This window comes from Eubalaena glacialis, chromosome 7 (genome assembly GCF_028564815.1).
Source record: "Eubalaena glacialis isolate mEubGla1 chromosome 7, mEubGla1.1.hap2.+ XY, whole genome shotgun sequence".
NCBI classification, from domain to species: Eukaryota; Metazoa; Chordata; class Mammalia; order Artiodactyla; family Balaenidae; genus Eubalaena; species Eubalaena glacialis.
The window spans coordinates 19440811-19459122 of NC_083722.1; the positions used below are offsets into that span (position 1 = coordinate 19440811).

At 39.0% G+C, this 18312-nt stretch overlaps 1 protein-coding gene across 2 annotated transcripts in view; it reads right to left on the reverse strand.

The window, feature by feature from the left end:
* Window positions 1-4432: 4432 nt before the first annotated feature.
* The window catches only part of DCDC2 (doublecortin domain containing 2), a 167787-nt gene continuing 153907 nt past the window's right edge, over window positions 4433-18312 (reverse strand). For both annotated transcript variants that reach the window (XM_061195762.1, XM_061195760.1), the window contains 2 exons: window positions 11236-11535; window positions 4433-10111 (listed from right to left, as the gene is read on the reverse strand). In XM_061195762.1, coding sequence (XP_061051745.1) covers window positions 10013-10111; window positions 11236-11535 — 399 coding nt within the window. In that variant the 3' untranslated portion in view covers window positions 4433-10012. The remainder of the gene's footprint in view (window positions 10112-11235; window positions 11536-18312) is intronic.

Here is an 18312-nt window from a genome sequence, read left to right on the forward strand (position 1 = left end):
TTATTTTTGTCCCTTATAATTACTTTGTATTCCACTGCTCAATAAACATTTCATTTAAATATTAACCTTGTGATTAATCCTTACACCACTAAAACAAAACTCCTTGAGCAACATCATAATTTATATCTATATCTGTATTTGCATATAGTAAACACATTGAAAAGGATAAATAAAAATAAACATTTCATTAATGATGAAGATGATAATTTTTTCACACTAACATGATGTCCAAACCAGTATCTGGTTACCTACTAGTATTTCATAGAAAGTCTACCACTTTGGTCATTTCACATTCACATAACAGAAACTTTCCAATATGCATCCAGATTATCTGTGGCTTTTCACTTGGGCTGCGTGGGTTGGGATTAACAGTAATTAAGGCTCTAAGGTAAATACAAAGACGAAATCCCTGAATTTTACATGTAAACAGCTTGTGTGATCAATGTAAAACTTACCAAAACTAATGCCAAGATGATAAAACATCAAGCAGTATGGGTTTGATCCACCCCACTCTCATCCATATACATACTCACACACCAGCATCACCGTCAACACCATCTCCCCCTTAAGATTAATCAGCAACTTCAGTAACAGACAAAAGTTGTGAACCTAGCCAGTCCAAGCTAATATAGGTACAGCAAGACCGAAAGTATGAGCTTTGGAGAGTATTTTTGTGAATAATGGAAAAACACCAATAAAGAATCAATTCTGGCTCAAAGGTGGATAGTAAAGAGGCAGTAAGAAGCCAGGGAAAGTTGGCAGGAGTCTCAAAAGAAGATGCCAAAAACCAAGTCAGAAAGCTAATAATCCTAATATCTAACAGCTGCGGAATGCTTACTCTGTGCTGACTACTGTACATGCGTTCTCTCTTTATGGCCTCCCGGGTCAACAAGGTAGCTACTATTATTTTCTCTTTTGCATAAATAAGCAAACTGAGGCTCAGAGAGGTTGAAAAAGTTGCCTAAGTCACACAGTAAGTGTTGAAAGACAAACAAACCAGGTCTGCCTGGTGCTGAAGCCTGGGTATTTAAGCACGAGGGACAGTGGAAGTGACCCAAGAGGAAGGGAGTAGAGGAGGCAGCAGGAGGGGGACAAGCCCTGGTCATCCAGCACCTCCACGGATGAGGGATTATGGCTCAGGACAGCATGTAAAAAGCCAAGCTCATACTTGTCTGCTCATGGCATCTGTGTCTCATACGAAGTAAAGAAGCCAGAGACAGTCCTACACCAAGTCTTGGGGTCCCAGTTCTTCCCCACTGAGGACCTGACATTGCCACAGGGGACTTGCCTAGGCTGAGAATTCAGCCTTCTTTGAGTTCTTCGACCTAGGTTTGGCCTTCAGCTCTATCTGCCTTTGAATGTAAGAAAAAAATAATTCTTTTAAATGCTACCAATGAGGCCCTCTGAATTTCACACTCAGCTTTAAATTCTTGATTAACAGACCCGAACTTGTCATTTTCTTTCTTCAATGTTTAAAGGATACTTAGCGAGAGCAACCTAATTCCATAGCCCTCCTTAGGGTAACTATTTCCCCACATACCTCTCAAATCCCAGAGACACTGCATTTATTGCATCCCCTTCCATTTATATACTGTCCCAATTTACCACAAGTGACATAATATGCCAGAGACCATCAAAACTCCACCTACCCCAGTGATGGGGTATTGCTATCTGGCTGATGAGTTATCCACCTCCAGAATTCCATCCTAAAAATCTATTTCCAAAGCCTATGCTATTATAGTACCCCTGTCTTGGGTTATGTCCCCTAGATGCAGGACCTGAGATGGGGATTTTTATATGATTTATTGAGGGAGGGTTCTTAGAATAAGAGGAATGGGGAAAACAGGAGAGGGCAGAGGGGAAAGGAGAGCAAGGATGTATCTCAGCTAAAAAGTAGGCTGATCCCACAGGGAGTCCTGGAGCACAAATTGCACCACGGAGTTAGCCCTACCTTGAAAAAGAAGGTGGACATTTTTTCCTCCCATGTCAGTCAGTCATTGACTGTAAGCTACCAGCGTGAGAATGTAACCTCCTGGGAAATGCAGCTTCTGTTTGGCTGAGGGGAATTCTCTGAAGGAAGTCAGCACTCACAGCATTTGGTGGAAGGGTGCCCTGGCCAAGTAAAATGGGATCTGGATGGGGCACCAACAGCATCACCCATTTACCCAAGAGTCAATGAAGAAACAGAGAAAATTACAAGCCAAATGATGAAAAAAAACAATACGTCTCAAAACTTGTGGTTATAGCTAATGTGATACATACTGGTAAATTTATAGCCTCAAACGCATATGTTAGAAATGAATAAAGCCAAAATATATTAGCAAGGCATTCAACTTAAGGAGTTACAGAAAACACACAGAAAGTAGAAGGAAAGAAATATTAGTGATAATAAGAGAGAGCAATAATGAAATAGAAAAATTATGCAGAGGATCAAAGAAATTGAGTATTTTTAAAACATTAATAAAAACAAATATCTGGCAATATTGAACAAAAAAGAAAAACACATATAAGCCATGTTAGAAATGAAAAAAGAGAGACTATGACTAGATTTAGCAAGAGTTTTTTAAAGTTCTAAAAGAATACTATAAAGAATTTTGGCAAATAAATTTGAAAACCTGAAAGAAATGAACAACTTTCTAGATAAATATAAGTTGCCAATTTGATTCGATAAACAGAAAACCTGACTAGACATATAACCTTAAAAGAAATCGAATCTTTTAAAAAACTACTTCAAACATACAAACACAACACCAGGCTGAGGCAATTTTAAAATATTCTTCCTTCTAAGGAAAGGCACTCATTAGCAGAAGATAAAAACTTAATGTTATCTTGAGTATAAAATAAACAGAATTTGTAAAAAAAAAAAAAAAAAAAACTTCTAAACTAATATCTTCTCATGTATATTCACTGACAAAAAAAAAAAAAATCCGGGCTTCCCTGGTGGCGCAGTGGTTGAGAGTCTGCCTGCCAATGCAGGGGACACGGGTTCGATCACTGGTCCGGGAACATTCCACATGCCGCGGAGCAACTGGGCCCGTGAGCCACAACTACTGAGCCTGCGCGTCTGGAGCCTGTGCTCCGCAACAAGAGAGGCCGCGATAGTGAGAGGCGCGCGCACCGCGATGAAGAGTGGCCCCCGCTCGCCGCAACTAGAGAAAGCCCTCGCACAGAAACGAAGACCCAACACAGCCAAAAACAAATAAATAAATAAATAAATTTAAAAAAAAAAAATCCCATTACATAATTTAGGACTCGGCAAAGAGAAAAAATTTGTATTAGTCGGCCCAGCCGCCATAACAAAATACCACAGACTGGCTTAAACAACAGGCAATTATTTTTCTCACAGTTCTGGAGCTAGAAGTCCATAATCAAAGGTGCTGGCAGATTTCGTTTCTGGTGAGGCCTCTCTTCTTGGCTTACAGATGCCTACCTTCTTGCTGTGTCCTCCCAGAGCCTTTCCTTTGCGCCTGTCCAGAGAGAGAGCGAGCTCCTCCGGTGTCTCTTCCTCTTCTTATAAGGACATCCTTATAAGCATATTCTTATAGAATAGAACCCCACGCTCATGACGACATTTAACCTGAATTGCCTCCATGAAGGCCCCGTCTCCAAATACAGTCACACTGTGGGTTGGGAGCTTCAACCTACAAATTTGGAGGAATGTGATTCAGTCCATAATAGAATTGTCCTCCAATCTTGGGCCAAGAATTTCCCTAAAACACATGAGAATTTGGTATAGTTCCTACCACAAATTAATGGGGAAAAACTGCATGTTCAATAAACGGTGCTAGTGTAATGGCGGGTGGCGCGGGCGGGCGCGCGCGCAGCCCTTAGCGCTCGACCATCAGCCGGAGACCTGGATACCGCGAGACTGTCGGCGCGAGACCAGGAGCAAGGCGGGTCGAGGTCCCGCTCCGCCAGTGGTCAGCGGGGCAGGGGTCCTGCCGGTGGGAGGCGGAGCGCGGCCTTTTCCCCGGAGCTCTCCAGGCCCTCTGTCTTCGGGCTGGCGGGTGAGCTGGGGGACCCAGGGACAGACTGGGAGCTGTGTTCCTGCAGAGCTCCAGAGCCCTCGCCACGGCCACCCTCTGGCCAGGGCCCAGGCCTTGAGGCGGCGGCGAACCTCTCCCCCATCCCCGCCTCCGCGACCTGATGGCGGCCGTGGTCTCCACGGGTCGAAGTTCGCGGGACCGGCGGCCTGAGGAACAAATACAGTGAAACCAAGGGGAGTATCTCGTTGAATTTTAAACTCTGTGGGTATTTTTTGCAATTTAAAATCATTTTTGTTATTACTAAACCCATAATAAACGAAAAGAGAACTGCGGGACATCCCTGCATCATTGTCTCTTTAATGGAAGATTGAGTTTGTGAGGGCATTTGAGAGACCTGTACGATGATTTAATAGATTAAGGTCACATTCCGGGGAGAAAAAACACTTAGAAACCTGCAGAAAAGCTGTATGTTTAGTCTCATAAGAGTTTGATAACCAATGCATGCTAGCCATTTTACAGCACCTTCTAGAAATTACAGTCCTTGTTGGTTACGGGAAGTTTCTAATGTCAGTTAGCCACGTGGCCTAAAGAGATTTGACTTTGGCAATCTAGATGCCTCCTCAGTTGCCCAGGTTTGCTTATGGAATAACAAAGATAACAGGGGTCAACTGCACAAGAGATGCATTAATGAGTTCTCAGTGACGGTACCTGAATCAAACATATTTTATTACATATTAAGAAGGCAAAATGCTTTTCCTTAACTGTTTTTGCTTCTCAAACATGAAAGGAAAACACAAAACTATTTTAATTCAATAGAATGAAGGCAGTGAATATCTCACAAACTGAAGCAGAATTTTAACCAATCTCTTTGTAAAACTGTGAATTTATTCCTATAGCTATATCTACACTAAGTGTGCATAATTTGTTCTGTTTTTACCTTTATTATAACAAAAATTCTGAACCTGTGTTTCTCTAATACGATTTCATAAAAGAAAAAACAGTGAGTTTTTTTAAAATATCCCTCAAATTTTTATCAACTAAACAACATGTATATGAAGCTGTAAAAAAAAATTTCTTTACATAATGAAGTTTAATATCTATGCCGAATAGAAACAGAAATATCTTTTAATGTGCTGAATTTCCACATGGTTTAAATCAAAAGTATCTATTATGCTTGTGAAAAAATATCATAAAAACAATTAATACATGAAATATTAGCAACACAACATCATAAACAATAAACTATCCAAACACGTTTTAATTATATAAAACACAGATCTATTTGCTAAAAAAATTACAGCAAACTTACAGAGTGAGCACTGATACAGAAGTAAAAACCTAAAAGCTCGTAATTTGATCAAAACATAAATAATTGTCCTTACAAAGAAGAGTTCTAAACATAAATCATACAAACATGATGAGCTCAACTTAATCTTTACCTACAACTTCAATAATCACCCATTATCATTGTACATATTAAGGATTTAAGACACAAGAAAAACACTGAAGCAAAAAAAACAGAATAGGTTTTCTTCAATCTTCTTCTAAAATTGACTACTGTCATTCCTTCTTCCCATATGCCATTACATTTGTGACAGTAACTCAACCCCTCAATTAACTATGTGGTTTAAGTGGATTAAGCAACAGAGAACACATTTGGTTCCATTCATAGATTAAAGCTAAGTTGTTGTTGGCTTAAGTCAGCGGAGCTCCATTAGTTACCTCCTGATTTTATAAATGCTTTATTGTTATCCAGACATTTTTTAATTCCCCATCTCCTACAGTACGCTATGCCTCTTCAAAAATAATATTTTTCTTCCTCATCAACATGTAGGGGCACACATTCATTCTCCATCCAAGTCACTTAGACTTCATGGTAGGAAATATACAAATTTCATGTGGTAAGAACAAAAATCAGACCCATCTAAATACCAGTATAGTTTCTGAAAAGCAAAGATCGTACACTATTTACAAAAATGATATTTAATAATGAAGAACTGTATGTGCTCATCACCTTAGAAAAACAGACTAACCTTAAAAAAAAAAATCCTTCCATTCCAGGATATTACACTCATACAAGGAAGCTAAAAAGCTTCTGCACTGAACTTGAACATTAGATAAACTAATAGACTAATAAGTCATATTTTTATTCTGTTTGTGGTGAACTTGGCTACTTGGTACCGAAAAGAGTCCACTCTACATGTTCATGGAAATCACACACACATTCACAAGCAGTAATGACCTTTTGACAGAGCCTGTGTTTGGTTGGTACAAAATATTCTGCGCCTGAAGTATATGGTACTTAAGACTGATGACAAAGGACTAAAGAACTGTATTCCGTAGTTACTTCAGAAAAAAAAGATTTTATATATTAATATATATCTCACCCCTCCCTAGAATAAATTTTCCATTAAAATGCTGGTAGCTTTTTTATTTTGAGAAGAATTTTAAACCTCTTAAAGTCTTCGGGAACCAAGTTTTAAAGCACCATTGATATACATCATTTCTTAGCATTTCCTTACCAACAGTTTTTGTCCATTGCTTCTCTCAAAAGAGCCTTATTCCATTAATAACGCTGTGCCTGAGGAAGGCTTTTCAACATTTTAAAGTGTGTGAGCGCATCTGTGTGAGTGTTTGTTATGTGTCTGTGTATATCTACATAGTCGATTTCTGTTCAGATTGCCAACAGTTCAGATGTGATGCTTTCTGCTTAGCAATTAATCTACTTTATAAACTTTTGCCTTGGCTCCTTCTTGAGCAGAAAATGAAAGGATAGAGCTAATTCTTTAGGAGAGTCAGTTAACAAGATAAAGAAGACTTCCTGTTGTTCTATGGCCACAATTTTAACTAGGTGAATTAGCTTTATCCTTTGCGTAGAAGGTAAGTTATTTAGTGAAATTTTCAAGGATGTTGGTTTTTGAGCTATAACTGGAAGAGTTAACATGAATAAGCTCACACTAATATGGCTTCACGATCGTGAGCCTACAGAGAGATCTGAGTGACTCTGAGCCACATATATATAGGATGGGTCTGTGCTTACAGACAACAGCAGGAATTAACTCTCATAATAAAACGGGAGGCACGAGAGGGTATCATACTCTTCCTATGAGTCTGGCTTTCTAATATTCCCCCCCAAAATGTCTTAATAAACAAAAAGTCATCCTATGTCCATAGAGAAATATAATGAGTAAAAAGTTATCTTATGGCCAGAGTATCTTGTTTTATAATTAGAAATCCATGGATGCTCAAATGCAATTTTAACAGAAGCTAAACCAGGTAATACGTCCTTTGCATGAAAATGACTTCAGTTAAAAATCTTCTTTATTTGCGCTGCAAAACTCCTTATGTTCCATTTCAACTAACAAACCAGTTGCTGACAAATGTGTTAAAACCCAATTAAATTTAAGAAAAGCATTTCATTAAAATTAAAACTATGAAAATCTATCACAAAGAAAGAACAGATGAAAGCATTCTGTGATTGGTTACCACATAAAAGCTCCATGAGTTTTTCTTATTAACACCCTCTATAAAACAATACCTGAAGCCTAACCAAGATCTCTTCTGCTCACTCACATAAATGTTCTCCAAATCTGTCAGTGAGTCTCACTTAATTTGTGGAGCTACTCTGCCACGGAGGCCACCATTCCCACAAGGAAAATGTCCACATTTGGAAGGTGAATTAACTTTCATCATGTGTGTTAAAGTCATCTCCAAAATGACATTTACAATTTTAATCATCTGTCAGTGATTTCTTCCTTGGTTGGACCGACATAGTTCTTTTTTTTTTTTTTTTTTGTTACTTATGCTTGCAAAGTGTTTTAAAGTTATTAGTGACTGTTCATCCCTCAAGTTAAGTCACAATTATATCCTACAGACAGGTGGTGAAATATGCACATAAAAGATAAGTATTACGTCCCAATTTTTAAATTTTTTGCTACAGGTATTGTGGCCTATCACCTTCTTGAAGTATACTTAAAATACCAAACTTTGTTTTTCATTTAAAGTAACATTGTGCTTCACTAAGATGACTCTTAAAAAGTTCCTGAAAACCTGAATACTAAGTATGATGAAGCAAAGAACAGGGAAAAAAAAAAAGAGACAGAATATCTTTATTGAAGAAGGAAGAGAGAGAGAGAGATAAAATCCTCATTAAAGAAAGAAAAAAGAATCACCTTGATAATCAGTTATAATTTCTTATATGTAATCCCATATTTTTATAAACTATTTGAAATCATTAACCCCAGGCCCAGTAATAGTGTGGGAATTTAACATTAAAAGACCAGGTAGTCTATTTCCCTAGCAACAAGGATTATTAAGATTGTTGCTTATAGTCTGCAATGCTTTATATTGTCCCATTTGAAAAAATAAGCCTATTAGTAGAAAGCACAATCTAGAGCTTATATTAGAAATATAGGACCCCATTTATAATCATCCTCCCAGATTAATATACCCTTATATCAGTATCTCTTTCCAATACTGTTACATTATAGTCTCTGCATATACTTCCTATTTGTGGAAAATATTAAAATAGCTTCTAGGAAAAATACATCAGTTTTCTATAGTATTATTAAGTGCTTTATGTAACTACTTTGATTCCAAGTGATTGGTTATGAAACCTGGAGGGGAAAAAAATCTTTTAAACTTATCATTAATAATGAATTCTATGAAAGCACAAGAAGTTAAAATTTCAAATTTATAACTTCTACATAATTAACAAAAATATTCTTTAATATGAGAAAAACATTTCTATATTTAAGGAAGAACTGCATCATCTCTTAAGAATTCAAAAAACTAATACGATTATTTTTTTTCTCCATATATACCTAACAAGGCAATTTGAGTTAATTAACTCCTAAAACTGTAATCAGGAACTGGTTTCATTATGACAATTTTTAAACTTTTTTCAACAATTTCTATCCTATAGCTTCTAATTATATAGAAAGGAATCTGCTTGAAAGTCTAAATATAACTAACCATGAAAATAAATATTTGCTGATACCCCTAGGGGAAAAAATATGACAAGGCGGTCCTAATAGAAATAAGGCAAAAAGCAAGAGAAATTGAGGAGTAACAAACTCTTCATATAGCCTACTTTTTTTCTACTATGCTATCTTGTTCTTTTTGTTAAAAAACTGTTTGGAGAAAATTCAATCTTTGGAATAGCCAATATTGTGTTTTCTAATATTGAATAATAATGCAAAGGAGAAGAGAGGAGTATTATTGGTAATGGTAGACTGGATCAACAAAAATGCACAGGATACCAGAATTTGCAAAACACCCAGCCAGGCTCAGTGATATAATTGGGTGTTCCTTTATAATTCCTTCCTGAGTATGTGTCATTAAAGCCATAAGGATTAAAACCTGCAGCAGTTAAGGGAGGGGCATGACAATATTTGTCAGGAATACACTGAATGAATACTTCCTCCTTCCAAAATGAATACCTTGCATTTCCTTTTTGTTCTCTTAAGGTGGATTTTGGCTAAGGAGGAAGAAAGAAAGGAGTGTCAACAAGACACAGAAACATTTCAATCTATTGCCATCTTCAAATTATCTCTGAAACTAAATTGCAATTTGTTTATTCAAGAGTTTATTGCTTTAAAAAAAATAGTACATGCTTTCCTATTATCATTTTTTTTTAATTCTGTGCCTTCTTAGATAAGTGCTTTAGCATAAGCTGCCATCTAATAATCTCACTTACCAAGAACAGGAATGATCTTGTTCTTTTTCATCTTTACAAAGACAAGTGGCCAATTGTCTTCCAGTGCAAATTCCCCTCTATTACTCTTGTTTAATTTTTCTAAATGACTTTTTAAAACACATCTCATAAAAAGTCACTCTGCTTTAGTAGCTATTCAAAGTTATCTAGTCTTTCCCATTAGTTTGGCCTCTAATTTTAAATTTCAGTAGGTAGTATTCAACCATATTGTCACATTATGTTTAGCAATAACTATATGCTTGTTATTCGAGTATTATAACCCTTAATTTTTCTTATACTCAATATACTCTCTTTTTAAAAATCATCCATGCTATGACAGATTATCCTTGTTTTGTTCGTTGTTATCATTTTCTTGTGAGCTGGTGATTTTTACTTCTGGCTTTGGCGGTCTTCGAGGGTCCAAGTCAGCCTGGAGGAAAACAGATGAAAACAAAGATATTTAGCTCTTTAGTTACAGAGACAATAAAATTTACAAAGGAAAAATGACTCAATATTGCCTTTAATCTTATTCAACTAAAAATAGTTCCTTGGGTTCCCTATGTTGTTTAGTCTATCATCACCCAGTGGACACGACAATCTCAAACTTTACTTGTTCAGAAGTCCTTTCTGGGACCATAATCCACCATGTGCTTAAAGGGCACAGACTCACCTCTTGAGCTTTAGGTGTTATTTATCTCAATTTTTTTTTTTTAATTTTCTTTCTTTCTTTCTTTCTTTATTTATTTTTGGCTGTGTTGGGTCTTCGTTTCTGTGCGAGGGCTTTCTCTAGTTGCGGCAAGCGGGGGCCACTCTTCATCGCGGTGCGCGAGCCTCTCACTATCGCGGCCTCTCTTGTTGCGGAGCACAGGCTCCAGACGCGCAGGCTCAGTAGTTGTGGCTCACGGGCCTAGTTGCTCCGCAGCATGTGGGATCCTCCCAGACCAGGGCTCGAACCCGTGTCCCCTGCATTGGCAGGCAGACTCTCAACCACTGCACCACCAAGGAAGCCCTCAATTTTTTTCTTTATTTCCTTTTGAGCTTTTCTTTTCAACAACATACCTATACTTTTCATTTTAGCATTTTCAGAGAAAAGGGAAGAGTAAAATGCAGCAGTTCTCCTCTCGTGTCACATTAATAATCCAGCCCCATACCAGATGTCTTTTATTAGTTTTCTAATTCTAGTTTATTAGTTTTATTAGTTTTCTAATTTCAAATTCTTTGTGACTATGGTACCAAGCACCATCAAGTAGATAAGAGCAGGACAGAAAATGAAAACATAAAGGCAGCTTCTGGAACAGCATCCCTGCCCCTTGGATTTCTCATTTGTTAATGATATCTCATTACAGTTTGTCTTTTACCCACTGGACTGAAAACTAAGGGGGTAAGATTAGAATTAGCTGGTTTTCAAACTCTGCTCCATGGAATCCTGGAAGTGCCATAGCTTTCAAGTCCTAATAAGTGCTTGAATAATTCCCTAAGTGTGAGCACAGATGCACACTCATGCACACACACACTTCATGCATGCACACAAGTGAGCAAAAGCAACAGAAATACCTCTTCACATCCACTGCCAGCTCCTTGAGACTTTATTTCCTCGTCCACTGCTTCTTGAAGCTCATTATTAACCTGGTCCAGTTCCTCGCCATTTTCTTCATTGGTGCCTCTGTTCACACGAGCAGGACCTGCCTGCTCCTCCCTGTGATCCAGGATCTCCTCTGCTTGCTCTGGAGCTTCAGTAGCCTCCCTGCCTCCTTCCTGTTCAACTCCACCATTCATTCCTGAAAAGTCTTCCTTCTGTCCCACTTCCTTATCTTCTTTCTCTCTGTCTTCCTCATCTACTATTTCTGCTGGCCTCTGATGGATCAAAAGGAATAATGGATAAAAATAGGAAGTATAACAGATTTTCCATGGCACATTATAATAATGTAATAATTATAATATTACTGTCAAGTAAAACTTCCTTACATTTGCATATATACAGTATATCTTGTGTTAACCTTTACAAATATTCCACTCTTCACAAATATTTTCTCACTTAATTCTCACAGTGATCCTGTGAGGTTGGTATTATTCCCGTTTTACAGGTGAGAAAACTGAGGTCCAGGGAGACCAAGTATCTAGCCCAAGATTCCACTGTTTGTAAGTGGAACAGCCAGAATGAAAATGAAGCATGTGACTCCAAAATCAATGTTCTTAATCCCCATGGCAAAGAGAAAACTAAACTGCAGGACACTTGGCCAATGTCTAGTGGCCCAGAGGAGGAGGTAAAAAAAAATTCTTTGTGGAGAGATTATCATCCCCACCACTAGTGTCTGGTATGTATTTAAATCTCTAAGTATGAAAAAAGGGCAATGGCGATGGCCAGGATGTGAACCCTGGTTTTCTAAAAATAAACGTGGACAGCTTTCCACACAATGCCTAAGAGAGTTGACTGTATATCTCTAAATACAAAAAGTGATTGTCATGCAGATCCAAGGCCAAGAAACGATATATTCTTTCTATAAAAATAATAAACGCTCAAGTATTTTATAAACTAGGCATTTTTACTGTTATTTGGATACATGTAAGTCTGTTTTAAAACAGAACAGGAGGCCAAGTTCCAGAGCCAAGCCTTGGGAGAGAGAAAGACCCAGGTTCAAGTCCTAGCCAGGTACTTACTGGCTGTTACCTAACTTCTTTGAACTTCATATTCCCCACTGGTAAAATGAGAATATAATAAAACTTCCACGGAGATTAAATAAGTTACATACAGTGCCTAGCAAAGCACCTGGCACATCATGATCCTAAAAAAAAAAAAAAAATTAAAATATCTTCCCATTTGTTATAATACATTCTTTCCTGAACCTACCATATTTCTTCATTGGCCTTAATAAAATAAGAGTTTTTTAAAGGATAGGGTAGAAACAGAATTTGTTTTACGTTAGGACCCCACGCCTGCCTCTTTCTAGTCATCTGACACTGGACAGATCAGTTAATCCCCTGGTATCTGTAAAACAAAGTTTTGAGATGCAATTAACTCTGACCTCCCTTCCAACTCTGGAAGTCCATTCTCCTCTAACTACCCAAATTCTTATTATGGGACTATTAATGGTCTTCTTATAAAAGTTATCATAATGCTCTCAGTTTAGGAAGTAAAGAAGGAAGGAAATGGAGCAGAGTAGACTAAAAGCTCAGGATAAAATTCAACACAACATTATTTCGAAGAGGAAAGAGGCAGAACCATGAATTCTTATACTCTGTCCAAAATAAAGTCTCAGATTTGATTACATGATGTCAAAGATGCCCTTTAAGAAAATGAAGGTTAAAAAAATGAATTCTTAAAATATTCCAATAACCATCGTCTTTGTCATCATACAAATTAAATAATAGTACAGTGCTTCTGCGTCTTTCAAATTTCCATTCAGTTGCTTAATGTCAAACTGCATAGAGCCCTAGTGATCCCTAAGCATGCTGCCCAGGGGGAGGCCCTTAGGAAGGCCAAATGCCGGACAGAAACTAAAGGTGGGAGGGGATGGATCTGCCAGATGATGTGGAAGGAAAAGGCAAGAGATTTATAAAATGAAACCCACAGCGCTTGGTAAGGATTTCTGGTTTTTATGCATAAGACCTCAATGAATGAAGATGAGAAAAATTTTCAATTTCCAAAGGAGAAAACACTATGTTCCCATCTCCACACGCTTGTCCCACCCTCTCTCAATGCAGAGAACAAACACGGCAGAGCATTGACGCAGACGCACTAGAAGTGATGACAGGAGAGTGTGGCGAGGAACAGGGTGGGCACTGTCATTGTGAAAACAGAGCAGAGGAAATGTCTGGGGCCAAAGATGACATTTATGTCACTGAGGAGACAGGGCTTCTGAGGGACCCAGGGAAGGAACCGGCAGCACCAGGAGGTCCAAAGGCTTCCTCAATAAGACACTGGGACAGAGAGGGGACTCTGGGCGGGAGAGAGTTAGAATAAAGAGCCAAATGTAAAATAGATAGCTAGTGGGAAGCAGCCACATAGCACAAGGAGATCAGTTCGGTGCTCTGTGTCCACCTAGAGGGGTGGGATAGGGAGGGTGGGAGGGAGACGCAGGTGGGAGGGAGACGCAAGAGGGAGGAGATATGGGGACATATGTTTATGTATAGCTGATTCACTTTGTTATACAGCAGAAACTAACACACCATTGTAAAGCAATTATACTCCAATAAAGATGTTAAAAAAAAAATTTACAGAGGAAAAAAAAAAAAAAGAGCCAACTCAGAGAAACATGGCGGGTGGCTCCCCACTAACCTATCAGAAGAGGCCATGAAAAGGCTCAGGGGTCTTGGACCAAGAGACAGCAAGTTCCCTTGCTGGTGACTCTGAGGGATTTTTTAGGGGATACTCACAGGGGGACTCTAAGAGACACTGGAGGGCTCTCAGGCACCATGACTCGAGCTAATGGGCCTGGAGCAGCTGTTTGTGCTGGGCTAGATGCCAGGCATTCAGAGACAAATACGACTGTGACATCAAAGGGCCCAGAGCAGTGCAGTAGCACATCACGTGATCGTGGGGCAGGAGGAAAGAGCAGTAACTCAGGGTGGGGTGTGGCAGCCTGGGGCCACATCCCACACAGTCTGCGTACTGAGGTTTCTACAGCACTGCGTGAACGGCGTTCATAGGTGGAGAGCAAAGGACAGGCAGCAAATACACCGAGCACCCGTCACCTGTATGTGCCGAATGTCACTCTCAGCATTCATAAATTCATCATTTCCTAAAACCCTCACAAGAACCCTACGAAACAGGCTTCTGATGCCCATTATACGAATGAGGAAAATGAGAAATCTCTCAACACTGCCTGCATCACACTGCAGGTGAACAAACAGGGCTAAGATGGAACCCAACGTGGTCTTGTCCCAAAGTCCTATATTCTTTCTCAAAGTAATAACACAAGCAGTTGCTAATGTACCTAGCACTGCTGCAAGCACACTCAGGTGTGCTTTCAATGGCCAGAAAATCTGACGTCTGCAGTAGGCAACATTACTTTTATTGTTTAAAGAATTACTGACCTGAGAACAAAACATTTCTGGATTTCTAGTAAAGACTGGTAGATCTAGGGAAGGAACATTATAAACATTGTTAGGCAGAGTACTTGAAGCAGGACATAACGAAAATCCAGAAATACTACAGCGCTAATGGCCAATAAGAGCAAAAAGATTTCTGTGCAAGTTACCTCTGAAAATTGGATGATCGTGTATCGCACTTCTAGAAATTGTAATCCTCACTGTGCCTGAAGTTGCCTTATTCAAAGCAACTTTGGGTTTTGGTTTTAAAGAGGAGTTATACAGCATTTTTAATACAAAATCTTTAACAATGATACCAGAAAACTCAAATTTTAGTGTAACCATTCAGGAATCTAGATATGTCCCTTGCCTCTGAGAATCTATTACAAGAGCTTGCTAAAGTCTGCTAAGGTGACTACGGCTGTCTAAATGGGAAAAAGTCTGTTTTCCTTTACTGATATCTGGATTTATACCTAAAAGTTACAGAATGATAGAGTGTTGGTTTCTAGTTTTTAGTTTTAAGTCTCTCATCCTACCCCTTTCTTTGCTCCCAATCCCCAAATGCATATACATTTTTTTTCCCTTTAATGAAAAGAGCTGGGCTGGGATATACCCTAATCTCTTTTTAAGGACGGAGACACCTAGCCCTAAATTCAGCTCTGTTCTCTTTGCTGTTATTACCACCACTAGTAACAAGCAGTATTATGCTTTCATCCCATTATTTCTATTAGACTTTCCCAGCACAGCTATTTTAGTCATCATCAAACGAAGCCACATCTGGTTAGCTCAACTTTAAGAAATGCTGGATTATGGGGCCGAAATACCAATTTGATCAATTTAAATAAGATGGTAACATTAGTTAAAAGGCATATAATCCTTTAAAATATCCTGAGTGTAGTACGAAATTTATTATTACTACAACACAATTCAGGACAAAAAAAAAAAAAAAAGAAAGAAAAAAATGCTTCTATGACAGATCTGTAATGAATAAATGAAAAGCAATGTGCTTTTTGGTGTAATCTCCTTTGAAGCAAGCATTAAATTATTAAAGATGTTTCTAGTGTATACATCAATCAAATCATCCCCAGAAGGAACACTGAGTTTTACACCCATACACACTCACATAGGTAAAATCTATACCGTGGTAAAGGCCTACAAAGAAGTAAAAAAAAAAAAACAGCACTCCTTCTATAAGAGAGTGGGTGTCCATTATTAGATAGCCACACTATATTTGAATAATGTGTTCCCACTCCACCCCACCAAAAAACAAAACAAAACAAAACTTTTTAACTATTTAATTTCTTCAAAATTCCCAAGTAGTTCTCAGTCTCTGCCCGTTTAGCTGGCCCTGCCTGATTGCCCAGCTAAGCAGGGACAGTCACAGCCAGCCAGACGCCAGTGTTAGCGCAGTGAGCCAGGGGTGACATGTACACAGAACCCACGTTCCACCCGCACCTCAAAGAACCTTACAAGATTCCGATGATGTTTACAATTTTGACAGAGAAAAGTGGACACAGGAGGCAAAAGGGCGAGGGTGGAGGGTGTGGGGAGAAAGGGACAGGGACACGGATGGAAAAGGTAAGAGTTAGACGTCGCAAGTTCAACTTGAGAGAGCGAGGAAGGAAGAAGAGAAGCAGGAAGGGAAGAACCCTCTTTCCCAGGTCCAATCACACATCCCTTTTACACTGAAGGGAAGCAGAGCTCCCACATGTGACACTGCCTCTCCTTCCTGAAGAAGCCAGTTCTCATGAGATTCCAAGAGACTGTGTTCATAACTGAAGAAGCTCGCCAGGCAGGGGTAGGGGTTCCTGGACAAAATTTCTGCCTGCTGATGTTTCTACAATGGTGATGTCAACTGCGCGAAATGAAGCAACTGTGGTCTGTTGGGAAGGCAGAGGTCACTCTGCAGCTTCAGGCTAGTGAACCCACCTCACCCTTTGGAAACTGAGGATAATAATGACCTCACAGAATTGCAGTAAGGACCAAACGAGATCATGCACATGAAAGACCACTATAAACTGAAAAAGCAACAAATATATATATACATGTATGTGTGTGTCTGTATATATATGTTTATTATTGTTACCACTCCATTTTTCTTGCTCTTGGATGGAAAGAGTTGAGAGGTTGTCTGATGAAATAGTATAATACAGGATTTGCACTACAGTAATGAAATCGTATTCTAGTGGGCCACTTAGAGCAGTCTCCCTTCTAAATCTCATTCACATGAAAACAAACAAAACAAAATATATCAAGACACTTAGCAATTATCTTGCCCTTTTTAGTTAATACAGTTAATATGCAGGCTGATGTTCAACTTCTGGTCCAATGAGACGGTTAGGTGTGATTTTCATAAACTAATCACCCTTGCTTTTAGTTACTTACGTTTATTCTTTGCTTCTGAGTTCCCTGGTATGCACTTTTCACAACAAATTTACCATCCAATAGCTTTTATTTTTTCTGAACTCTATTCACTCTTAAAAGTAATACAAATGCGCCAGCAGTAAATACCAAAATAGGATGACCTCCATAAATTAGTATATGCATTTAGGTAATGCACTACTTTGTCTTCAGTTGTAATGACAGATTGGCAGTAGCCAGTTATTCATCCTGTTCCTCCTACCTTTACCCAAGAGGCTCTTCCTTCCCTTCGTTAGACCCACCTTCTCTCGAAGCCTTCCTGGTCCCCTCAGGCAGTTGTGACTCCTGATTTGCGCCCTCAGAACACCTGTCAAACTCTAATCACAGTGTGCCATTATCCCCTACTTATGTTTGATATGAAAATAGTGAACGTGGGGCACTTCCCTGGCAGTCCAGTGGTTAAGGCTTCACCTTCCAATGCAGGGGGTGCAGGTTTGATCCCTGGTCAGGGAGCTAATATCCCACATACCTCTCGGCCAAAAAACCAAAACATAAAACAGAAGCAATATTGGAACAAATTCAATAAAGACTTTAGAAATGGTTCACGTCAAAAAAATCTTTAAAAAAAAAAAGGAAAATTGTGAACGTGAATTGCTATCGAGTACGTAGATGCCTCAAACGATGTTTGGAATGATTGTGGAATAATGGGGAAATAACCTCGGCTCTAGGGAGGCCTTCTGGAAGTTTCTAGAAGCAAGGGCTCTTTCTTCTTCATCTTTGTGTCCATCACCACATTTCCCACAGGACTGTAATTCATTGTCTTGAATTAAACCCAAATGTGCCTCCCACAGATAAAAGCCAACAGAGTATGTGCCTTCAGGAAAGGACAGATGATGGTGACAAGGCTCACGTCTGTTGGGCGCTCTCCAGGGACCTGGTCCTATGTTCCATGCACCTCATATGCCTAATCGTATTTAAACTAACCTCACCACCATTTGAGGAAAATACTGTTCTCATCCCAACTTGCAGATAAACAAACTGAAGCATAAAGAGTTAGGTAAACTTGTCCAAAAGCCCACCAATAGTGACAGAGGGATATGAATGCTTTTTTGACCACAGAACTGTACTATTTCCCCAAGATAGTGTACAGAGCAACATCCCAAACTCAACACGACATTAAATAGTTACTCCCAGCCTCGTGTCTTCTAAGCCAATGCCTCTCCATCACCGGGCATCTTGTTA